Genomic DNA, 27,144 nt, shown 5'->3' with positions numbered 1-27,144 from the left:
GTCTATTGTGTGGTGGCTGAATAGGGAGAAGGGCTAGTAGGGTAAACAATAGTATATCTTTCTCCATCATGTGTTTTAATATAATGGGTTCAGCCATGTGTCATAAAGCAGGCCTCTTCATGATGATAATGTTGATTGCTAGTTGTTCATGAGAACAGTATTTTAGCGGTTGTCCAGCCCAGCCAATCGCTATCTCTCTAATCCTTTCTCTAGCCTTCTTTTTCACTCTCCCATTTCCCTCTTTTTCACTCTTAGTCTCCCTCTATCCTTTTACCCCTTTTTTGAGAACTGTTTTCAGGAGGTGGTCTCTGTGTGAAGAGCATGTTAATGTCAATGACAAGTGCCATTCCTCATATACCCCCCACCCTGTCTTCACATTACAACTCAGCTGATTTGTAGAGGGATGTTGATGGGGCTGCGGTACCGTGTGTGTGATGGCCTACACCTGAGGCATAATGGCATCAGGTACAATCCAACCCATGACTCTGCATTAACTAAGGCAGTCACAACAGCCTTTCCCACAACCCTCCTTCTCATACAATCACCCTTTAAGGATTGGTTCAAAGATGTGTGGTGTATTTCCTTTCCCTCTTGTATGAATACCACTCGACTTCACTTACGCTGTATTCATTGGCCTGCTTTTAATATTCAGGATTTACAATAGCCCTGGCTTTGAAGAATGTCCATACTTTAAGGCTGTGAGACCAGCCACGGTTTGATGACAGATGACAACAACCTTGTCTATTATGTCACTCATTATGACACACACATTACAGTAATGTATGCCATTTTGCAGACACTTTTATCCAAAGCGACTTAGCCATTACGTGCATACGTTTTTATGGATGGATGGCCCCAGGGAATTGAACCCACAATCCTGACGTTGCGAGCGCCATGCTCCACCAACTGAGCCATACAGGACAATATTACAGTATGGGGAATGTCCACAATCTCAGAGTTCAGTAGTGGAGAGGTATTATAACATGGTCTGATTGCCCTATGTGTTGGATGTTGAACCACAGGAATATTGGAAACAGGGCTGCAATTTGTTTGTTTTTGTGTGTGTGTGTGTGTGTGTGTGTGTGTGTGTGTGTGTGTGTGTGTGTGTGTGTGTGTGTGTGTGTGTGTGTGTGTGTGTGTGTGTGTGTGTTTGTGAGAGAATGACTGACACTTAAATGTGCAGAATGATAATTATTGCTATATCGTATTCTATGTTACATGTTTGCATTCTAAAACTAATCTCTGTACCTCTCTCTCTCTCTCTAGGTCGTGCTCGTCTTTGCTCTCAGCATTGGAGCACTTGGAATATACTTTATAGACTCTTCTGAGTAAGTATCCCCTTTTTATGTGCTGGTATGTGCTTTTGTATTGACTGCAATGCAGACCACCTTACTGTACAGTAAGCTATTGAATACTACTTTGTGATTTAATATCAGATCGGATATTTCTTCACATGATCAGTAGGCGCCACAAGTGAGATCCTACGTGGAAGGCCACATACAGTCACCCACATTGGTGAAGTAGAATTGTTTATTATACTGATTTACGTGGCTGTATTGAATGACTGCTTAGTCAGTTGCTGTTGAACACTACTTTGATTGTGATGCTGTGAAAGGAATCAGATGTTAGACCCTTCATATGATCAATAGATACTTCAGACAGATTCATCCACACATGGTGTTGTCCTAGTCACCCACGTTGGTGAAGTAGAATGTGTCATAGTGCAACCATGTGTTGGTCTTGATGGTTTTCTGTGCGTTATCTAAAAGACTATAAAGCTCCTCTCCTCCTTTATGGTTTTGTTAATGGAAGCCGGTTGGCCTGGCGCCACACTTAGTTTCCATGGTAACCTAGACAAAGCAGGATATCAGTAGGTCTGCCTGGTCCTCAGAGACACCCCTCACTTGTAGACCCACCCACCCACACACACACACACACACACACACACACACATACATACAGGTGTGTGTATGCGCACACACACACACACACACACATGCACACACAGTAAACTAAGCTACTGTAGCATCCCACACTTCCAATCACCCTCCCACGCCATTCTCAGGCTCTCACCCATCCTAGCCCTGACCAGCAGAATTAACAATACTGTAAATAATGCAGAAAATGCTTCAGATAATGCATTTGAATTTTCTGAACAATCCTATTAAAATCACTTCATGATTGATGTGTGCACTTCTCAGGTGAGGTTTTGTCCCTTGTGTGACTATTTACTGTAGGAAATGAACATGCTTTAAGATGGTTAGGTAGGTTATCACAACATCTAGGGAAATGCTGCATATGCACATATGAATGAGTGGGCTTTTTAATGATTCACTTCCTATACAAACCTGCTATCCTCCCTCGGCTTGTTTCCTCTTCAATATAGATAGCAAAAAAGTATATATGTGTGTGTGTGTGTGTGTACACTACTGTTCAAAAGTTTGGGGCCACTCATGAAATGAGTTGCAAAATGAATAGGAAATATAGTCCTGAAGCACCTCCCACAAGTTGGATTGGCTTGATGGGCACTTTTTACGTACCATACGGTCAAGCTGCTCCCACAACAGCTCAATAGGGTTGAGATCTGGTGACTGTGCTGGCCACTCCATTATAGACAGAATACGAGCTGATTGCTTCTTCTTTAAATAGTTATTGTATAGTTTGGAGCTGTGCTTTGCGCAATTGTGCTGTTGTAGGAAGAAATAGGCTCCAATTAAGCGCTGTACACAGGGTATGGCATGGCTTTGCAAAATGGAGTGATAGCCTTCCTTCTTCAAGATCCCGCTTACCCTGTACAAAGCTCCCACTTTACCACCACCAAAGCATCCCCAGACCATCACGTTGCCTCCACCATGCTTGACAGGTGGCATCAAGCACTCCTCCAGCATCTTTTCATTTTTTCTGCGTCTCACGAACGTTCTTCTTTGTGATCCGAACACCTTAAACTTAGATTTGTCTGTCCATAACACTTTTCCAATCTTCCTCTGTCCAGTGTCTGTGTTCTTTTGCCCATTATAAACTTGGATTAGCTAACACAACGTGCCATTGGAACACAAGAGTGATGGTTGGTTGCTGATAATGGGCCTCTGTAAGCCTATGTAGATATTCCATAAAAAATCAGCCGTTTCCAGCTACAATAGTCATTTACAACATTAACAATGTCTATACTGTATTTCCAATCAATTTGATGTTATTTTAATGGACAAAGAATTGTTTTTCTTTCAAAAACAAGGACATTTCTAAGTGACCTCAAACTTTTGAACAGTAGTGTGTGTGTATATATATACAGTACCAGTCAAAAGTTTGGACACATATGGAATCATGTAGTAACCAAAATAGTGTTAGAAAAATCAAAATATATTTAATATTTGAGAATCTTCAAAGTAGCCACCCTTTGCCTTGATGGCAGCTTTGCACACTCTTGGCATTCTCTCAACCAGCTTCACCTGGAATGCTTTTCCAACAGTCTTGAAGGAGTTTCCATATATGCCGAGCACTTGTTGGCTGCTTTTCCTTCACTCTGCGGTCCAACTCATCCCAAAACATCTCAATTGGGTTGAGGTCGGGTGATTGTGGAGGCCAGGTCATCTGATGCAGCACTCCATCACTCTCCTTCTTGGTCAAATAGCCCTTACACAGCTTGGTAGTGTGTTGGGTCATTGTCCTGTTGAAAAACAAATGATAGTCCTACTAAACGCAAACCAGATGGGATGGCGCATCTCTGCAGAAGGCTGTGGTAGCCATGCTGGTTAAGTGTACCTTGAATTTTAAATAATTACTGTCACTAGCAAAGCACCCTCACACCATCCCACCTCCTCCTCCATGCTTCACGGTGGGAACCACACATGCGGAGATCATCCGTTTACGTACTCTGCCTCTCACAAAGACACACTGGTAGGAACCAAAAATCTCAAATTTTGAGTCGTCAGACCGAAGGACAGATTTCCACCAGTCTAATGTCCATTGTTCGTGTTTCTTGGCCCAAGCAAGTCTCTTCTTCTTATTGGTGTCCTTTAGTAGTGGTTTCTTTGCAGCAATGATTCACGCAGTCTCCTCCGAACAGTTGATATTTGAGATTGAACTCTGCATTTATTTGGGCTGCAATCTGAGGTGCAGTTAACTCTAATGAACTTATCCTCTGCAGCAGAGGTAACTCTGGGTCTTCCTTTTCTGTGGCGGTCCTCACGAGAACCAGTTTCTTCATAGCGCTTGATGGTTTTTGCGACTGCACTGAAATTTTCCGGATTGACTGACCTTCATGTCTTATAGTTATTGCCAGCAGCAGCATACCACCCTGCATACCACTACTGGCTTGCTTCTGAAGCTAAGCAGGGTTGGTCCTGGTCAGTCCCTGGATGGGAGACCAGATGCTGCTGGAAGTGGTGTTGGAGGGCCAGTAGGAGGCACTCTTTCCTCTGGTCTAAAAAATATCCCAATGCCCCAGGGCAGTGATTGGGGACACTGCCCTGTGTAGGGTGCCGTCTTTCGGATGGGACGTTAAACGGGTGTCCTGACTCTTTGAGGTCATTAAAGATCCCATGGCACTTATCGTAAGAGTAGGGGTGTTAATCCCGGTGTCCTGGCTAAATTCCCAAGCTGGCCCTCAAACCATCATGGTCACCTAATAATCCCCAGTTTACAATTGGCTCATTCATCTCCCTCCTCTCCCCTGTAACTATTCCCCAGGTCGTTGCTGCAAATGAGAACGTGTTCTCAGTCAACTTACCTGGTAAAATAACGGTAAATAAATAAATAGTAATGATGGACTGCCGTTTCTCTTTGCTAATTTGAGCTGTTCTTGCTATAATATGGACTTTACACTATTTGGTAAAACTTTCAATCGTCTGTATATCACCCCTACCTTGTCACAATATAACTGATTGGCTCAAACACATTAAGAAGGAAAGAAATTCCACAATTCACTTTTAACAAGGCACACCTGTTAATTGAAATGCATTCATGAAGCTTGTTGAGAGAATGCCAGGACTGTGCAAAGCTGTCATCAAGGCAGAATGTGGCTACTTTGAAGAATCTCAAATATAAATTATATTTTGATTTGTTTAACACTTTTTTTGTTACTACATGATTCCATATGTGTTATTTCATAGTTGTGATGTCTTCACTATTATTCTACAATGTAGACTGGTACTGTTTATGTATGTATGTATGTGTTGTTCTACAGATAGCTCTGGGTGTTGCATGACAGGCAAAACATGAATAAAGTCATGCCATGTCCAACATCTGCGGTGTTAATCTGAGCAGTAGTGCAGGGAACAGTGGTGTGGAAATGATTCCTGGCATGTGTCCAGTCCCCCGTTTACAGAAAGGGATAAAGTCCTTCCCATCTTTACCTCTCCCTCTGTTTCCCCCTCTCTCTTTTTACTCCCTCTTTCATTCCCTTCCTCTCTCTCGCTTTTTCCTCCCTCCCCCTGTCTATCTAGTTCTCTATCCCCCTTCCTCTATCTCTGCCTCTCCCTCCTTTACTCTCCCCCGCTCACCCTCTCTCTCCCTTCTCTTCCTAATCTGCCCCGACTTGGCATATTTCAGACAAAAAGAGCGGAATAGAAAAAGATTGGGGAGACCAATCTCCTTGCCGCCATGAAAGTTTATAATCCTTTTTAATGCCAGGGTCAGGACTTGATGGGAAGGATGAGAAACCATCTCTCTCCTCTAATTCTGTATCTCCTTCTACCTACCTATCTTTCATTCTTTCTCTCCCTCTATTTCTCTATCTCCCTCTCTCTCTATCTCCCTCTCTCTTTCCTCTCGCTCCCTTGCTTCACCTCTTTTTTTTCTTCTCTCGCTCTCTCTCCATTCATCTTTGTGCTTGTCACTAAGTGAGCCAGTCTCCCTGTGTGTAAGGCTCAGACAGTGTCTGTGTGATTTGTCTCTGTTTGTTAACAGTCTCTGTTGATGTTTAGATTGTCCATTTCTATCAATGTTCAAAACAGCAAATGCTGTGTTATTGACTGCAGATGCTCAGTCACCAGTCAGTCTCATGACAAGTCAAAAAAAAAAATGTTATTGTAAAATACTTGTGCTTCTAGTTCCAAAAGTGCAGAAATATCTAACAATTTCACAATAAATACCTAATACACACAAATCTAAGTAAAGGAATGGAATTAAGAATATATAAATATATAGACGAGCAATGACAGAGCGGCATAGACTAAGATACAGTCAATACAGATACAGCCAACTTCCGGCGCCGACAGAGATGGCCGCCTCGCTTCGCGTTCCTAGGAAACTATGCAGTATTTAGTTTTTTTACATGTTATTTCTTACATTGGTACCCCAGGTAATCTTAGGTTTTATTACATACAGTCGGGAGGAACTATTGGATATAAGAGCAACGTCAACTCACCATCATTACGACCAGGAATACGACTTTCCCGAAGCGGATCCTCTGTTTTGCCAACCACCCAGGACAATGGATCGGATCCCAGCCGCCGAAGGGGCAGACGAAGCGGTCTTCTGGTCAGGCTCCATAGACGGGCACATCGCGCACCGCTCCCGAGCATACTACTCGCCAATGTCCAGTCTCTTGACAACAAGGTAGATGAAATCCGAGCAAGGGTAGCATTCCAGAGAGACATAAGAGACTGTAACGTTCTTTGCTTCACGGAAACATGGCTCACTCGAGACGCTATCGAAGTCGGTACAGCCAGCTGGTTTCTTCATGCATCGCGCCGACAGAAACAAGCATCTTTCTGGTAAGAAGGGGGGGGGGGGGGGGGGGGTATGCCTTATGATTAACGAGACGTGGTGTGATCATAGCAACATACAGGAACTCAAGTCATTCTGTTCACCTGATTTAGAATTCCTCACAATCAAATGTCGACCGCATTATCTACCAAGAGAAATCTCTTCGATTACAATCACAGCCGCATATATTCCCCCCAAGCAGACACGTCAATGGCCCTGTACGAACTTCATTTGACTCTATGTAACCTGGAAACCACATATCCTGAGGCTGCATTCATTGTAGCTGGGGATTTTAACAAGGCCAATCTGAAAACAAGACTCCCTAAATTCTATCAGCATATTGATTGTGCAACCAGGGCTGGTAAAACCCTGGATCATTGTTATTCTAACTTCCGTGATGCATATAAGGCCCTCCCCCGCCCTCCCTTCGGAAAAGCTGACCACGACTCCATTTTGTTGCTTCCAGCCTATAGACAGAAACTAAAACAGGAAGCTCCCGCGCTCAGGTCTGTTCAACGCTGGTACGACCAATCTGATTCCACGCTTCAAGATTGCTTCGATCACGTGGACTGGGATATGTTCCGCATTGCGTCACAAAACAACATTGACGAATACGCTGATTCGGTGAGCGAGTTTATTAGCAAGTGCATCGGCGATGTCGTACCCACAGCAACTTTTAAAACATTCCCAAACCAGAAACCGTGGATTGATGGCAGCATTCGCGCGAAACTGAAAGCGTAAACCACTGCTTTTAATCAGGGCAAGGTGACCAGAAACATGACCGAATACAAGCAGTGTAGCTATTCCCTCCGCACGGCAATCAAACAAGCTAAACGTCAGTATAGAGTCAAAGTAGAGTCGCAATTCAACGGCTCAGACACAAGCGGTATGTGGCAGGGTTTACAGTCAATCACGGATTACAAAAGAAAACCAGCCCCGTCGCGGACCAGGATGTCTTGCTCCCAGACAGACTAAACAACTTATTTTCCCGCTTTGAGGACAATGTAGTGCCACTGACATGGCCCGCTACCAGAAGCTGCGGACTCTCCTTCACTGCAGCCGACGTGAGTAAAATACTTAAACGTGTTAACCCTCGCAAGGCTGCAGGCCCAGACGGTATCCCCAGCCGCGTCCTCAGAGCATGCGCAGACCAGCTGGCTGGTGTGTTTACGGACATATTCAATCAATCCTTATCCCAGTCTGCTGTCCCCACATGCTTCAAGAGGGCCACCATTGTTCCTGTTCCCAAGAAAGCTAAGGTAACTGAGCTAAACGACTATCGCCCCGTAGCACTCACTTCCATCTTCATGAAGTGCTTTGAGAGACTAGTCAAGGACCATATCACCTCCACCCTACCTGACACCCTAGACCCACTCCAATTTGCTTACCGCCCCAATAGGTCAACAGACGATGCAATCGCAAACCACACTGCACACTGCCCTAACCCATCTGGACAAGAGGAATACCTATGTGAGAATGCTGTTCATCGACTACAGCTCAGCATTTAACATCATAGTACCCTCCAAACTCGTCATCAATCTCGAGACCCTGGGTCTCGACCCCGCCCTGTGCAACTGGGTACTGGACTTCCTGACGGGCTGCCCCCAGGTGGTGAGGGTAGGAAACAACATCTTCACTCCGCTGATCCTCAACACTGGGGCCCCACAAGGGTGCGTTCAGAGCCCTCTCCTGTACTCCCTGTTCACCCACGACTGCGTGGCCATGCACGCCTCCAACTCAATCATCAAGTTTGCAGACGACACTACAGTGGTAGGCTTGATTACCAACAACGACGAGACGGCCTACAGGGAGGAGGTGAGGGCCCTCGGAGTGTGGTGTCAGGAAAATAATCTCACACTCAACGTCAACAAAACAAAGGAGATGATTGTGGACTTCAGGAAACAGCAGAGGGAGCACCCCCCTATCCACATTGACGGGACAGTAAGGGAAGGCTGTATCACCGCCTGGTTTTAGGGAAGGGTCCTCGGAAAGGACACTTGGTATTAGGGAATGCTCCTCTGGAAGGGCACTAGGTATTAGGGAAGGACACTAAGTATTAGGAAGGATGCTAGGGAAGGACACTAGGTATTAGGAAAGGGTCCTAGGGAAGTACATTAGTTATTTAGGGAAAGATCCTAGGGAAGGACACTAGTTATTAGGGAATGATCTTAGGGATGAACACTAGGTATTAGGGAAGGATACTAGGGAAGAACACTAGGTATTAGGGAAGGATCGTAGGGAAGAACACTAGGTATTAGGGAAGGATACTAGGGAAGCACACTAAGGGAAGGACACTGAGGATACTAAGGAAGGGCACTAAGTATTAGGGAAAGACTGTGATTAAGGGATAGCTGTGATTAAGGAATGTTTTTGTGATTCATTAAATAATTATTTTACAGTTGTGTGTATATGTGTTCCCCTAAGGCCCTGGTCTCTCTCTCTCTGTCTCTGTGTCTCTCTCTCTCTGTCTCTGTGTCTCTCTCTCTCTCTGTCTGTCTCTCTCTGTCTCTCTGTCTCTCTCTGCCTCTGTCTCTGTCTCTCTGTCTCTGTGTGTCTCTCTCTGTCTCTGTCTCTCTCTCTGTCTTTCTCTCTCTGTCTCTCTGTCTCTCTCTCTCTCTCTCACATATTAAGCTAAGATGCACAGATAGGTTGATCTAACTCATGAGGGACAGAGAGACATATCTGACAGCTCTAGGGAAGGACAGTAGGTATTAGGGAAGAATCCTAGGGAAGGACACTAGGTATTAGGGAAGGATTCTAGGGAAGGACACTAGATATTAGGAAAGCCTCTCTCTCTCTTTTGGTGCTCTCATTAAGCTAAGACAAGTCTTTCCCCCCTACTCCCACTACTCCTCCCGGCCTCTCCTCATAATCATTAGCCTTAGCTGCTCTCTTTAATTCCTGTGCCACTTCAGTGGGACCACCATACCTCTGTGTGTGTGTATGTTGACTAGCTTGAGTTACAGCCGTACTTTCACTCCAAGAGCTGTAGACTCCACTTCCTCTCCCCCTGATCCCCCCCCCCCCCCCCCCCACACACACACACACTCACTCACTCACTCACTCACTCACTCACTCACTCACTCACTCACTCGCAACATCCAGGTCAGGTGTTACTGGCAGTCATTACTGTAGCAAATACCACAGCCTTAATGACCTTCATAATACATCTAGCCTCATGTTTTGTTTATCTGTTGCTCTTCAGAACTGCTCTTCAGTAGTGAAGGGAGTGGCTCATTCCTTCTGGAAGATATTAACACAGTCCTATAGCGTTTGCTACTTGCTTGGGGGGAGTACCTCAGATTTGAAATTGTCTGTGAAAAAGCCGTCTAAGACGTTCAAACGGAGAGGTTTTCTCTGAGTTGCAAGTGACTCCCTGAGGTAACAGAGAGAAGTGTGTGTGTGTGAGAGAGAGACCAAGAGGCTGGAGCTCTTTATAGTATGGGCTTTTATGTCTGCCTCAGTGGAGCAGTGTTCTGTTCTCCCGAGAGACACACACACACACAGAGATGTGTACGCGCACACACACACACACACACACACACACAGACAGCACTGATCAGTGGGTAAGAAATGCATCCACATCCATCTCCCTGGTGGCCAACCAGTATCCTCCCCAGAGTTGTTTTTTTCCAGGCACTTCCAGGTGGCTGTTGTCTTTAAAGGAGCTGTAGTGTTACGATACCCTGCAGCAGAATGCTGGAAGGAATATTAGAGGGGAGTTTTATTGACTGGTATTGTACCTCCTACTCCAGCAGGGATTTAGTCAATTGACTTAAGAACTTCTATGTAAAAAAAAACAAAAAAAACGAAATGAAGAAATCGGGTTGCAAAATTCAGGTAACTTAAAAAAAAAATCCCTGGATTTTCATAAATCCTTGTTGAAAGATTTCTGGAATCAGGACGGAATATGCAGGACATTCTGTAGTCCTCCAATCTGGGTTTCTGGAAAACATGGGCATTTTTGGAAAGAATTTTGTAACCCTATGAAGAAATAATGGATACATTGTATAGGAATATGAGGTGATATGTAGGGCCCCGAGTTTTTCCTGGTCAAATCACGTTGCCAAGGAAAAACTCCTGACCCTAACGACAGATAACTGTAGGAATAATAGGTGGGATTACGTCGGTTGGCCAGTCAGAGGGGGTTACTGTCATTGCGCTGGATACAGTCATACTGCATCTGTGGAGAGGGAGTCGTAATCCGTGCTTATCTCTCTTTTCAATATGACATTTGTTGCAAAGCTGATGCTATTTTGGTGATATTTTCATTGGGAGCATACTTCATCTATCCCTCGCTCCCTCCCACATCCTGGTCTGTTTTAATGCTCCAGCTCCTCGCTCTCTTTTCTGCTCCTGTGGAACAAGGGAATGACTGAATACGAGGTATGTAAGCCAGAGACTCTGCAGGACGGCCCTACTAGAAGGGATGCCCTTGTTCCTGGCCCACTTGTCACACACACACGCACGCACACCACACCGATACACACACATACTGTTTTGGGGTTATCATATAGCCGTGTGTGTGAGTGGGCTGCGCCAAAGCATTGTGTATGTGTGAGGTTTCATTTGCGGCCTATGACCCATGCCTGTAATACTATCATCAGGGCGCTACAATCAATAACAGCAGTGAAGAGAGAAACAGTGAATGACTTATTGGCTAAGGTGAGAAATATGGCTGCCTTGGGAAGAGGACTGAGCAGACCTTATGGTGAAGGGTATCACAGCTATATAAAGATCCATCTCGGAGTAGTCAGCGGTGTAGGTGTGTGTCTGGGAGTGTGACACTTGTTAAATCCACTTCAATCAGTGTAGATGAAGGGGAGGAGACAGGTTAAAGAAGGATTTTTAACCCCGGAGATAATTGAGACATGGATTGTGTATGTGTGCCATTCAGAGGGTGAAAGGGCAAGACAAAAATATTTAAGTGCCTTTGAACGGGGTATGGTAGTAGGTGCCAGGCGCACTGGTCATGGACTGCAACGGTGCTAGGTTTTTCACGCTCAACAGTTTCCTGTGTGTATCAAGAATGGTCCACCACCCAAAGGACATCCAGCCAACTTGAGACAACTGTGTGAAGCAATGAAGTCAACATGGGTCAGCATCCCAGTGGAGCGCTTTCTACATCTTGTAGAGTCCATCCCCTGATGAATTGAGGCTGTTCTGAGGGCAACTTAGTATTAAGGTGTTCTTAATATTTTGTACATTCAGGGTATAGCCTAGAGCTGCAGCTGCGTTGAAAACAAGTCCCCCTCTCCACACTGTTAGTTCACAGTGTGTGGCTTTTTGGAGGCTTTCTCCTTTTTAACAATACGGTACCTCTTATCCATACTGGCTCAATTCTCCGCAGATGGAGACTGAGACAGAAGTTAGGCGTCAACATCGTGTTCCAGGAAATTGAGGTTTGCTAAATGTATGAATCGTGGAACCTGATATTAGTTTGTGCGTCCCAAATGACACCCAATTCCCTTTATAGTGCACTACTTTTGACCAGGGCCCATAGGGTGCCATTTGGGAAGCGTTCAATGACTAGAGCAGCGGTATTCAGATCATACCCTATGAGGTCCAGACTACTGCTGGTTGCCTGTTCTACCTAATAATTAATTGCACCCAACTGGTGTCCAAGGTCTAAATCAGTCCCTGATTAGAGGGGAACAATGAAAGAAAAAAAGGCAGCGGAACTGGCTTCCATGTCCAGATCTGAATTTGAGGGCTGTAGTCTTCCCCTGTCTGCAGTCTCTCTGACAATGATACAGTATGAACTACTATTAATAACAGCCTGCAGTGAAGGCACGTTCTGCTTATGCTTCCGTTATAAACTATTCATAATACTTATCATTAATTTCCCCTTATGCCATCTAGCTATATTCCCTATAACTCTTCTTCTAACTAAATCATAATCAGCCTACTTAGCTCTACCTGGAAATTGCTGATAAGGCATAGATAAACACCTTTGAAGTATAATGAACGAATGAATGAACAAATAATTGATCTGTCTAAAATGAGTTACTAGTGTAGTTGCATGTAATTCGACCAATTAATTGTATTTCTTTTTAAATATCGTATATCACAGGTCTAACTGTAGACAGACTAGGAGATCTGTTCAATCCAACACCAGGACTCAACAGGGCTACACAAAACAACAGGGCTACACAAAACAACAGGGCTACACAAAACAACAGGGCTACACAAAATAACAGGACTACACAAAACAACAGAGCTACACAAAACAACAGAGCTACACAAAACAACAGGGCTACACAAAACAACAGGGCTACACAAAACGACAGAGCTACACAAAACGACAGGGCTACACAAAACAACAGAGCTACACAAAACAACAGGGCTACACAAAACTACAGGGCTACACAAAACTACAGGGCTACACAAAACGACAGAGCTACACAAAACAACAGGGCTACACAAAACAACAGAACTACACAAAACAACACAAAACAACAGGGCTACACAAAACAACAGGGCTTCACAAAACAACAGGGCTTCACAAAACAACAGGGCTTCACAAAACAACAGGGCTTCACAAAACAACAGAGCTTCACAAAACAACAGGGCTATACAAAACAACACAAAACAACAGGGCTACACAAAACAACAGGGCTTCACAAAACAACAGGGCTTCACAAAACAACGGGGCGTCACAAAACAACGGGGCGTCACAAAACAACGGGGCGTCACAAAACAACGGGGCGTCACAAAACAACGGGGCGTCACAAAACAACGGGGCTACACAAAACAACGGGGCGTCACAAAACAACAGGGCGTCACAAAACAACAGGGCGTCACAAAACAACGGGGCTACACAAAACAACGGGGCTACACAAAACAACGGGGCTACACAAAACAACGGGGCTACACAAAACAACGGGGCTACACAAAACAACAGGGCGTCACAAAACAACAGGGCGTCACAAAACAACAGGGCTACACAAAACAACGGGGCTACACAAAACAACGGGGCTACACAAAACAACGGGGCTACACAAAACAACGGGGCTACACAAAACAACGGGGCTACACAAAACAACGGGGCTACACAAAACATCACAAAACAACAGGGCTTCACAAAACAACAGGGCTTCACAAAACAACAGGGCTACACAAAACAACAGGGCGTCACAAAACAAAAGGGCGTCACAAAACAACAGGGCGTCACAAAACAACAGGGCGTCACAAAACAACAGGGCTTCACAAAACAACAGGGCTTCACAAAACAACAGGGCTTCACAAAACAACAGGGCTTCACAAAACAACAGGGCTACACAAAACAACAGGGCATCACAAAACAAAAGGGTGTCACAAAACAAAAGGGTGTCGCAAAACAACGGGGCTTCGCAAAACAAAAGGGCGTCACAAAACAACGGGGCGTCACAAAACAACAGGGCGTCACAAAACTACAGGGCTTCACAAAACAACAGGGCGTCATAAAACAACAGTGCGTCACAAAACAACAGTGCGTCACAAAACAACAGGGCTTCACAAAACAACAGGGCTTCACAAAACAACAGGGCTTCACAAAACAGCGCTTCACAAAGCAGCGCTTCACAAAGCAGCGCTTCAGAAAAACAATTTCCACTGCAGAAATGAATGTAGTGTTGGCCTATATGTTTCCAGTTGATCAGTAGCACAGTGTTTAGCCTGGAATGCTGAAACTTAAGGGAACTCAGTTGGATTGTGATTGAAACATGTTTTCTTCCAGCTTGGGAGAGGAAGGAAAAGGCATTTAAGTCCTAGCTGGGAATCAGTACGAGTGATTGACTAGTTCCCCCCTAGCCTGTACACGTACGAACGCACACACACACACACACACACACACACACACACACACACACACACACACACACACACACACACACACACACACACACACACACACACACACACACACACACACACACACACACACACACACACACACACACACACACACACACACACACACAACACACTCACCCCATCTCTGCATGGTCCAACCACAGTCTGTCATCCATCTCCTATATAGCAGCTGGAGTCTCCATCCATCTCCTCCATTATTCACATGGAGGAAATGGTCGTGCCACATTCACATCTGTCCCCCCTGTCACGAAACCCAGACAGCACTGATGGTTCCTTATCAGAACTAAAACCATGACAAATGATCCCTATCTATAGTATAGTCCTCAGGTGAGTGGTCTGCATGTAACCACTGCATGTTAACTCTTCCATTTCCATTTTGGTCATTTAGCAGACACTCTAATCCAGAGCAACTTGAAGTCAGTTCATTCAACTAGTTAAAACACCACGTTTGACTGCTGGAACACCACTCAGACAGAGCGGCTTGGAGTTAATGTAAGTTGAGGACCATGTTAGTTGAATCATTGGGAAGATAGATAAGGAAAGGCCTGTCGTTGTATTAGCATTTATATAAGCATGGAGGCTTTTATCACGTAATAGCTTTTACGTTCAAAGGGATGTGATGGCAATGTGGTTTGGTTTTGCCACGGTAATGTTTGTGTGTGTAAGGTTGTGTGCTTTTCCCTATTGTTAATCTATACTCCATATACTGGGTCCACACTACAATAGACTGTGTGAGGACTCCCTGAGGAAGTTGTATTTGTCTGATGCCCTTTCAGGTACTAAATCAGTCTTATTTTAGTGATGGTGCCTTGCAGATACTAAATCAGTCTTATTTTAGTGATGGTGCCTTGCAGGTACTAAATCAGTCTTATTTTAGTGATGGTGCCTTTCAGGTACTAAATCAGTCTTATTTTAGTGATGGTGCCTTGCAGGTACTAAATCAGTCTTATTTTAGTGATGGTGCCTTGCAGGTGCTAAATCAGTCTTATTTTAGTGATGGTGCCTTGCAGGTACTAAATCAGTCTTATTTTAGTGATGGTGCCTTGCAGGTGCTAAATCAGTCTTATTTTAGTGATGGTGCCTTGCAGGTGCTAAATCAGTCTTATTTTAGTGATGGTGCCTTGCAGGTGCTAAATCAGTCTTATTTTAGTGATGGTGCCTTGCAGGTGCTAAATCAGTCTTATTTTAGTGATGGTGCCTTGCAGGTGCTAAATCAGTCTTATTTTAGTGATGGTGCCTTGCAGGTGCTAAATCAGTCTTATTTTAGTGATGGTTCCTTGGCCTAAATCAATCATTGATGTACTAACCTGGCCTTCTTTCATCTCATCCACCCTCTCCCCCTCCACGCACGCACGCACGCACACACGCACGCACGCACACACACACACACACATTCACACCGTTGGGGAACGCGCAGCAGATGGATTCACACATACACACTCAAAGGTCACACATGCTCAGAAAACATGCGCAGCAGATGCATGCACACACGTGTTCACACACACACACACACACACACAGAGGAAACAGAGGAAACAGATCGGATGATGGATGTTTTTACCACACAGTAGTCAGATAATGCCGTCAGTTCTAAGTAACACTGCTACTCCCTGTATGTTTGTGTTTAGTAGCCCACATTGAGACCACAAAGGAGACACTCTGCTCAAACTAATGAACAACCACTGTATTGGAGGCAGCAATCCTTCTCTGAGACTTTATAAAGACAACATTTGCTTTCGGTTATCTTTTTTTTTTAAATATCTTTTTTTATGCCAGACTCTCTTGATACACAGCCACATATACTTTGACAGTGTATGGTTCCCTTGTCCATCCCCATGTAGATGATTCCAGTAGTTCAGTTAAACAGCTATGAGAAGACATGACAGACTGTACAGTAGTAAACCAGTAGTAAACCAGTATACCAGTAGTAAACCATGGAGTCTGTTATTGTTTTCTCTGTTCCTTGCTGTGCCTGGAGGAGACAGCCAAGGTCGGCAGCAGGCAAACACTCACGCACACACACACAGACTGGGATCTGCTGTGCAGACTGAAGGAAGGTGTTACTGGGTTATTGTTTGTGTTCATCCGTTTCCTGTTCCTCCCCTGTAGGCTGGTTTCTACCTCTGTGAGCTTCCCCAAGCCTAATGTCTAGTCAGAGGAGGTTAACGTGAGGAAACATTCCTGTCCTGAAATAGACCTCCGTTCTGCAGCCGCAGGGCCACCACGCTCTGCTCTATTCCCACCACTGTGTGCATGTGTGGTGGTGGGTGGGGGTGGAAGTGTGTGTGTTTTTTTCTGTGTGTATTTGTATTTGCTTGTATGAGCAGCAAAATATTGTGTTTCTCTGTAGGTACGAGCAAGTATGTGTTTGTTTGTGTGTGTGTGTGTGTCGATATTGCGGTATATCCTCTGAACTTGCAACTTCTCTACCAAGGAGCTGGAGCCACTTCATGTAAAATCCAGACACACTCTCTACAACTAACTACCCTCCAACTCAAACACAAGCTGACCAGAGTTCAATCCTGAGGCACCCACATCTTCAGGCAATTTCCACATGGCCTAGAAGCAGCCCTGTGCTGTGTGCTATATAAGGCCCTGCTAGAGGAAGAAGACAAATTGTCCCAACGCCCATGGGAGCACTGTCCCTCTCTCTCCCTTCTCCTTCTCACTCTCTCATTCACTCTCGCTCTCTCTCCTCGCTCTCCCCCCTCTCTTGCACATATGTCGGTCTCCCCCCCCCTTCTCTCTCTCGCTTTATCTTGCTCTCTCTTTCTCTCTCCTTGTCTCTCTCTCCCTCTCTCTCCTTCTCTCCCTCTCTTTCTCAGTTTTTCTCGCTCTCCTTCGCTCACTCTCTTGCTTGCTCTCTTGCTCCCCCCCCCCCCTCTCACATATCTCTCTCTTTCTGTCTGTCTGTCCAGAAGTGCCCACCTGACCAAGCTCCAGGCTTTAGGAGGAGGCTGCAGATGTAATAACTATTTTCTACCAGGCCAAATGACGGCATGTGGCCTGCTGGATCCCATGTGATTAGAGGGTGCTACCAAGGAGCTGGAGCTACTTCATGTAAAATCCAGACACACTCTCTACAACTAACTACCCTCCAACTCAAACACAAGCTGACCAGAGTTCAATCCTGAGGCACCCACATCTTCAGGCAATTTCCACATGGCCTAGAGGCAGCCCTGTGCTGTGTGCTATATAAGGCCCTGCTAGAGGAAGAAGATAAATTGTCCCAATTCCCATGGGAGCACTCTCCCTTCTCACTCTCTGCTCTGCTCTTCTCACTCTCTGCTCTCTCTCCCCCCTCTCTTTCACATGTATGTCTGTCTGTGTCCCTCTCTCGCTCTCTCTATCTCTACCTCTTTCTCTCTCTCCTTTTCTACCTCTCTCTCCTTTTCTACCACTCTCTCCTTCTCTACCACTCTCTCCTTCTCTACCACTCTCTCCTTCTCTACCTCTTTCTCCTTCTCTACCTCTCCTTCTCTACCTTTCTCTTTTCTTTCTTTCTCTCCTTCTCTCTCCTCTCCTTTTATACCTCTCTCTCCTTCTCTAGCTCTCTCTCTTCTCCTTCTCTACCTCTCTATCCTTCTCTACTTCTACCCTCTTTCTCTCCCCTCACATTCTTTCTCTGTCTCTCTCGCTCCCCTCTCTTTCTTTCTCTCTCTCCCTCTGTCCAGCAGTGCCCCCCAGCCCAAACAACAACACGTGGCCTGCTGGATCCCATGTGATTGTGAGGGTGTGATGTGACATTGAGGCCCGGGATCAGGCCTTTTTCTTTCTGCTCTCAATGTGGCATATACACATATTTTGGTACCCCAGTAATTCTGCGTCACAATCCTATCTCTCTATTTCAGATGCTGAAATTGCCATCTCAGTGTTTGGTTCAGCTAACCCGTAAATCTGGCGCCACAATGCCCAGACAGTTTCTAGAATGATGGGGAGGGAGGGGTGGTGTTGTTATTGCTGACTCTGTCTTTGTAAAGTACCTTGGTGTGCCAGGCCTATCTACTTCCAGATCCTGTATAAGACAACATAGCTCCCAGACATCAAGGGGTCTGTCCTTAACACTTCCTTGAAAATCCTTCGGGTCACATGACAAACGGGTCAGTGTTGAGCCAGAATGCCGGCACAGTTTCACTGGAAGGAATGTGCCACCGTGCCTTCCACATGGGTAGCTAAATGTTATTTTAACTCTGTGTGCTCTGTAGAACGAAGCATCTGCCTGGGTTGCTGGGCTGTAATGATGATGATGATAAGAGACGAGGAGGGCGGTAGACAGCTAAAGGATTTCACTGGAAGCATTAGGGACCAATAGGAAAGGCTGCTAGGCTTTTGAGTGTATGTCGCATGGGGAGCAATGTTAACAGACAAACGTACGCGTGCACACACACATACACACACACACACACACACACACATACACACACACATACACAGTGCTGAACTAGTAAATCGGGACGAGCCGGAACAAAAAGTGAGCACGAGAGAGGTACAATGACGTAGAATTGCATGAAATGAGTTTATGAAAGACCAACATTTTCCTGGACCCTCGGCCACTATAAAGCTTTGCATGCATACCATCGCATTTGTGTAACAACAGAGGCGTAGAGTAGAGGCACTTACAGAAGTTGCACACGTGAGAAACATTTTTTGTGGGCTAGGGTCCGGGAAAATGTTGGCCTTTTATAAATGGATTTCATGCCGTTTCCACGTCATCTTACATGACTGGAGACTTTGGCATAATGCGTTTAAGTCGGGAAATCGGGAAAAACGAGCTCAGACTACTGGGAATATTAGTTTTGAACGGTCGTCCAACTCAGAATTTCAAGTCGAGAACTCAGGCCTCTTTCTAGAGCTCCGACTTTCCGACCTGAAGATCACTGAGTCATGATTCGACCTTGTTTTTTTCAGAATTCCCAGTTATCTTGAAATCACCATAATACCGCACAAATGATCGAAATGACAGGCTACTTTGACACTGACAAACTGAGATCAAGAAAAATGACCTTGTCTTGAATTCATCAATCACCTAGGTGTGTGAAGACAAGACATATTGTAGGCTGCAATATGAGGAGGAAATTATAGTCCTAAAAATGCTTTCCAGTTTCACTGACTTACCCAATGATGGGCAGCTTACTCTCTGGTGATGGCTGATGCGTTCGTGCCAAAAGCCTCTCTCTTGTTTTACTGTGTAAAACAATATTTGAAGTTGATAAAATATTTTGGTAGCCTACAGCAGACAGATTAGAGTAATTTGCTTTCCAACCTGTGTTTTCCCACAATTGTAGGCTATTTGAAATATTGTAAAAGGCCAGTTTTGTATGCATCCACTGACAGATTGGCAGCACGTTCCCAACTGTAGGCTATGCCTTGTTATTGGGCTACATTCCACAGCTAAGCTATTTTTAAAAGAGGCTATTTATCTGTGGCACTGTGGCAAATGTTTTGGCTTTCTCGTGGTGTAGTAGACTATTCTAACGTATTTAATTACTTTCGGGACAGATAGCGGTAACTATAATTTTGGCAAATTTATTTCAATTTATCAGGGTTGCTGCAGCTCCTCCAGAACCCTTTGTGCGGTTATGACTCTATAAGGAAATGCAATGCTGGAGAGGTGAGAGGTGCAGGCTCATGTCGATCAGAGCAGAAAGAGGGAGAGAGATCATATAACGTGAATCTCATTCTAGTTCTGTGAGAGATACAGGAGAATTAACGAAGAGGCAACTCGAACTTTGATCGCGTTTATTAGAATTTGTACATTGCAAAAAGTGAAAATAATTTTTCATGCCACGAGAGGTACCAGATGCGGCCACATAGGTTCCAGAACGAAACCGTCCAAAACAGAGAGGTGCTGGTTCCTGTTCCGGCAGGATCCGGCTCAAATTAAGCACTACATATACAGTACATATACACACACACTCGCTAATGCAGTTGTTTTTTGGTTTGATCTCTGATTAAATCTTAACCATTTTCTCAGCCCAGTACAGTCCAATCTGTAGATGGACAGGGGGCTTACAGACCATACACCACCAAACCCACAACATGGACCAAATGGATATTGACATTTAATCAACCCAGCACAAAGTATTTATGGATTTGCTGTTTGATTCATAACAGGGTTTGTTTTCACATCACTCTTAGTTTTATAGAAGATTGGAGGGTTAGTAGTGTGTAAATAGAGTATTCAGGCTGGATCAATGGCAATTCCACTGAGGGGTCAGACATATTAACCTCCGTCCACTGACTGGGAAAGGGGGATACCTAGTCAGTTGAACAACTGAATGCATTTAACTGAAATGTGTCTTCCGCATTTAACCCAACCCCTCTGAATCATAGAGATGCTTAATCTGGGTGGCCATCTGGGAGAAAATAATATATTTTAACCACATAATATCATTCAGGGGCTATTTTAACCCTTTATCCATATATACACATAGATTTAAATCTGTTGGGCCACATGCCAAGATTCATACCATGATAAAGACTGTTCCATTTTCAGGCATGCAGTTCTTAACTTAATCTGAAATCACCCAGCTATCAGAACAGCAGTCTTTGCTCTCATGTGATAACAATTCCTCACACATTTCTCTCATGGTTATAACTTGTCATCTTCTCTGATGGATCACCCCCCATTAAGATGTTTTGTGTTAAGTAGAGGATGATGATCGTACTGCTCTCTCTCTGTCTTCCACCCCTGGAAGCCATTCAAACCCCATTCTCCCTCTCCCACTGAGCCTCTCTATACACTTACTTAAAGCCATTCGTTTTGCTGTGAGGAGAGGCTATCCTTCACCGTTGACTGTCTATATGAGCCTATACATTCCCATAGGCAATCAACTCCCATAATGAATATTCATATCTGTTGCTCACAACCACTGTGGTGAATTTGATGTCAAATTTTCCATGAAAAAAACGCTCTTCTACCATAATGAAGAATTTAGTGGCATTTTGGCTACTATTGCTTTGTTAAAAGCATCCACTTCCTTAATGGTTAATCATAATATAAACATAAAGACGGATTATGTGACAGATGAGATGGATTATTCCTCATTATTCATTGTTTGGCTCTCCTGAGGAGAGGAAGCAGCATGCTAGCTAGCTACCTAGGCTAGCTACTATACTATACTGTACCACCTTGCTGATTGCAAAGAGCCATGTACCTTCTTTATGGCATATGTACACTAAAGGGAAGACAGGACAATATACACACATGGGTTTTGTTGCAGGCTTTTAGTTTTTTTTGCCTTTGACATAAGCCACAACTTGTTTTATTGTCAATACCCGCACACTGTTCGGTCTGTTCTGTTGTTGTATGTTGTCTGATTCACAGCAGTCCTGAAACTAATTGCCCCAGTGGGATGAATAAAGATGTGTAAAGACTTGTTAATGCTTGCTGTATTCTGTGAACACTTGGGAATACACAGTAGTGGGCAGGTTTCTACTGTTTGCACCTTTTGAAATCCACTGGCTACGTGAGGTACCCTAAACTGTGACATGTATTATTGTAATAGAGTATGTCTATTAATGTGACATATATTATTGTAATAGAGTATGTCTATTAATGTGACATATATTATTGTAATAGAGTATGCTTATTAATGTGACATATATTATTGTAATAGAGTATGCTTATTAATGTGACATATATTATTGTAATAGAGTATGCCTATTAATGTGACATATATTATTGTAATAAAGTATGCTTATTAATGTGACATATATTATTGTAATAGAGTATGCTTATTAATGTGACATATATTATTGTAATAGAGTATGTCTATTAATGTGATGATTTCTTCCTTTTCTCTCTCTTTCACAGTCCCATAGAATCCTGTCAGAATTTCTACAAAGATTTCACGTTACAGATCGACATGTTCTTCAATGTCTTCTTCCTTCTCTACTTTGGGCTGCGAGTATGTACTAAAGCCCTATTGACACACACACGCACGCACGCACGCACGCACACACGCACACACACACATAACACGCACACCCCTACCTACCTCTAAAGGCGGGAGATCTATTGTCATAATACTGACTTGGTGTTCTCCCAAAGCCAGCGTTCCATTGGAGAAAAAGTCTGCCTGAAACCCTCAATGAATAAACAAAGTCCTAAGCTGCTTATGGCAGTCACGACTCCACATGAATCACATCACTGACTAAGATCTATTCACAAACAACATGCTGTATGTCAGGGGACGATGCCGGGAAACTGATCAAGAGGTTGGCCCTAGCCTGGTCCTTATGTTTTATAGAACTGAACTGTTCTAGTGGCTTTTGGCAAATTTAGTTCAGTATGTTAGAGTCCAAGGTACTCTTTAGATACAGTATAGGAAATTAAAATGCATGTATTATGTTGCTATATTGATATGGTTAAAAATAAAACATGAACTATGCATGAACTCTATAATATGAGGATTAGATAGACTTGACATTTTTTAATTGTCGTGATCTTTATAAGATGATAATAGCGCATTACAAAGCGGTCATACATGCTCATGATAACTGTTTTAATTCATTATAATGGCATCATAAGTCATTGTACTGTGAAGTGAGGCGAGATGTAGAAGCAAGAACGTTTTACCAACATGAATTGTTACGTCTATGTCTCCCCTTAGTTCATAGCAAACAAAGATAAGTCTTATAATACATTATAACAACATCAATTAGGGTTGTCACAATACCAGTATTGCGATACTATGAAGTAAGCAAGGAAAGAAAACATGAAGCAGAGTTTATTTATTGAAGAGTCCTAATGTCACATTTCACATAAAGTAGCTTTTTAAAGGACCTTAGAGTGTAGTCTTCTTTGTGTTTTCCAGGCTTTAAGTGAAGTGTTACCGTTCTATTTCTTCTTCAGTTCATAGCAGCCAATGATAAGCTGTGGTTCTGGCTGGAGGTCAACTCAGTGGTGGACTTCTTCACTGTTCCTCCTGTCTTCGTATCGGTCTACTTGAATAGGAGCTGGCTGGGTAAGAATTTACCTTTTTCACTCTCCCTCTCTCTATATTTCTCTCCATCTCTCTACAATGACTCAGTGATTTAGAGCAGTGTGACAGAAGTCTTTATGTGGTGAAGTATTGTACCTGAAATATGGTGAATATGGTGTCATGACACCTCTAAATTGACATCTATTGGACCTTCTCCGTGCAGTGTCCTCCACATGTAACAATAGGTGCAGCCTGGGAAACATACAATGGTCTGGATTGTGTCATGGCTTATTTTTCTCAGTAGGCTATGCAGCAGTAGCGTGGTGATGCTATTGTTAGCGTTAACTAGCTGTAGAATGATGAAAAAGGTTGAAAAGGTGGTCTATGACAGACTGGATTTAATAATTAGCCATTCTCTGCATTGCCACTAATTAAATCTGTAGTCTGATGTAAAAAAAAAAAAGTTAGAGACCAGCCAACAGTGAACGTTCCTGTGACATCAGGGAAGGTTACAATGGAGTACCAATTTGGTAAAAATGTTGGTGAAGTTGGCAATTTTATTCAGAAATATTTGGAGAGAAAAAAGATTGTTTTGAGAAATAAATAAGAAGTTGCCATTTTAACTTTCTGAGAAGGTCCCTACGAACGTTCTTGGAATGCAGTAGTAATCAGATTGTTTACTGGGAGGTAGCTCTCCTCTGCAGTGAATCCTGAATCCTACTATCTGGCTCTAACCAGCCCCCTATTTCTGGAGATATTTGAAAAGGCAACTGGGAGGAAAGCCATTGTTTTGAGATGGCCTAGATTTCCCTCTACTCATCATGAATATGCATTCATAAATTATGTATATATTTATCTATCATCTATTCATACTGGGGAAGCCAGTGAGATGAAAAAAATTATAATTTTACCACTGAGAATGTGTCAGATAGCACAGAAGAATACACCCTCGAAAAGCCCTCTCGCGTCACATTGTGTTTGTGTTTGCATAGAGGCGGAATGACGCTTTCTGTGCGTCAGATAGTGTATTTTAGGGTCATCTGATTTTATACGGTCCCACACACACACCACGTGTGAAATAGAATGTGTGTTTGCACTAGCGTGTATTGCATGCGTGTTTATTACTGTGTGATTGCGTGTTTTAATGGTGTGTTACTGTTACATGCCTCGGACTGAGACGTGGTCAGCAGATAATTGACCTGAATTAACAGGGCGGTATGATGAGATGGAGAAAAGTTAGTAGGGTTCAGTATTAGGCATAACTTTTTTTATTTAGTCATAATCAATTATACATTACAACTGCATTGTAGTATTAAGTATTTTCACATTCCATTTTGTGTATAAAAAATAAAGGTCTCAAGTCCTCCCCAAAATTCTCCATACATCTACACATTCACCTTTTACCTCTAGCTATAGCTAAATTAATAGTGCATATAATCTGAGGCTATTCAATCAGTAGTATTTAGCATCTAACAACAAAGGCTATTTGGCTTGTAAAACCATCAAATTGTACCATAAGAGGCTACATTACATTATACCTAGCTCACTGAACTAGCAGTGTCCCTTTCCATAAAGCTACAAATGACTGGAGGCTGTGCTAAACAATGCTACAACCATTACATTCTAAACCATCAACATGTGAGCTAACAAGCTGAAACCCAATAACCTCGAGCTAGCTAGCGCAAAGCCAAATTCGGTTAGCATAAAGCTAATAAACTGTTCAATGCTATTTTCTTACAAATAAACACTTAACACATTTTATAGTCACATCGCATATTTACATATATTTCCTGAAGTAAACTGAGCCTTTGTTCATTGGAAATAAAACAAATAGGAGCTAAAAACCTTGTTGAAAAAGTCTTATTCCCTTTTCTTACATATAAACCATTAGCAACCTAGCAAACCCCCATTACTTATGTGGAAAATACCAACCAGTTTTTTACTCAGTTAAACTTCCTTCAATTGCCTTCAAACATTACCAAACTCATGGACTATGTAGTTAACCATGTTATCTCAATATTTCATGAGTCATATTGCACTTTTGCGCATTACATACCTGAATTAACAGAGTGGAATGATGAGATGGAGAAAAGATAGTTCAGTATTAGGCATTTCCCAAGATTGAAGAAGCAACATCCAAGACCTCACGATCCCACTAATGCTCCCCATTGACGCCACAGCTCCCCCTAGCGGCAGTAATTATATACATTACTTTCAATGCAAATACAGTACCTGGGAGGCCTACAAAATTATACAAGGGATGACCCCATAAAATAACAAACTAAATAAGACATTTCAAAAATGACCATGCATATTTGTGTACGTCACATTACGTAGCAACAGATATTACTGTCCCAGCGATCCATTAACTGGGTCCACACACTACAATATAGTGTGTGTGTGTGTGTGTGTGTGTGTGTGTGTGTGTGTGTGTGTGTGTGTGTGTGTGTGTGTGTGTGTGTGTGTGTGTGTGTGTGTGTGTGTGTGTGTGTGTGTGTGTGTGTGTGTGTGTGTGTGTGTGTGTGTGTGTGTGTGTGTGTGTGTGTGTGTGAGATTGGCCTACATTGTGCCATAACACATAGGCCGAACTCTCCATTATCAACTGGTTGATATCACAGGGGGTACTATTAGCTGGGGGCAGGGTACTACCCATCTTCCGAAAACATCTGAAACAGTATCTTAAATAATCCTTCTCCTCACCACGACCCCCCCCCCCCCCCCCAAAAAAAAACAACAACAGCATGTTAACCACCACTTGCACTTGACCCACCCCCCTTCTAGTTCTGACCCTACTGATAGCTGCATTGCTGAGGGAAAATGTACTTTCTATGCCTGTGATGTGTGGTTGTCCCACCCAGCTGTCTGGAGATGAATACACTATAACTGTAAGTCACTCTGGATAAGAGCGTCTGCTAAATGACTAAAATTACGATGTAAATGTATTAGGCCAGGTTATTATTAGGATGAGCTGGTACTGGACACAAATCAGAGGTTTGCAGGAAATAAGAAACATGTCAAATTATAGCAACATGACAATGATTGACGACAGGACAGAATCCAATGACTGTATAGATAGAAAGTCTAATGATAGGTCTGGTACTGTAGAGGTGTTATCAGGTAGATGTTACATCAGACTCTAGATCCAACATGCATGAATAATCTGTCCAGTGGTTGGTGACTGAGTGACATGTCTAATGTCCTCACATGTCCCCCACGTCGATCTCTATTGAGTTGAGATCCAGTGGGAAGGGAAGTTGACAGAATTGTAATGGCTTCACTGTAATCAATAGAGATGGATCCATAATCAGTGATTTGTCTTTGTCTTGATGGACATCAATACTATTTCCATCTCACTAATTCTGTTCTGTCGTCTGTTTGAGAGGCAAACAATGACGGTGTTAACAGTTTTACATCAATCCCTGTGGACTCATTAAGTTTTCTCTCTCTGTGTGACTTAAAGCTATGTCACACACACACACACACACACTACCAGTTGTTCTTACGGAACTGCCTGAGAAACATCCACTGGTTTTGTTTAACAGGAGAACCACTGGACTCCATTACTGAAAATAAAATGAAAAGAGGTTCTGCACTACAGTAGCTCTGCTCTATTCAACATTTTAGTCATTTAGCAGACACTCCTATCCAGAGCGACATA

The 27,144-nt window shown here is 43.4% G+C and overlaps 1 protein-coding gene across 21 annotated transcripts in view; it reads left to right on the top strand.

Annotated features, from left to right (window-relative positions):
* Positions 1-27,144, top strand: part of kcnma1a (potassium large conductance calcium-activated channel, subfamily M, alpha member 1a) — a 306,999-nt gene that overhangs the window by 176,888 nt on the left and 102,967 nt on the right. For all 21 annotated transcript variants that reach the window (XM_055928857.1, XM_055928724.1, XM_055928776.1 and 18 more), the window contains exons 3-5: positions 1,267-1,328; positions 22,376-22,469; positions 23,417-23,528. In XM_055928857.1, the coding sequence (XP_055784832.1) occupies positions 1,267-1,328; positions 22,376-22,469; positions 23,417-23,528 (268 nt within the window). The remainder of the gene's footprint in view (positions 1-1,266; positions 1,329-22,375; positions 22,470-23,416; positions 23,529-27,144) is intronic.

This window comes from Salvelinus fontinalis, chromosome 1, assembly GCF_029448725.1.
Source record: "Salvelinus fontinalis isolate EN_2023a chromosome 1, ASM2944872v1, whole genome shotgun sequence".
Lineage (NCBI taxonomy): Eukaryota > Metazoa > Chordata > Actinopteri > Salmoniformes > Salmonidae > Salvelinus > Salvelinus fontinalis.
Note: the sequence above shows the minus strand (reverse complement) of the source record. Positions and strands in the feature narration are given on the sequence as shown.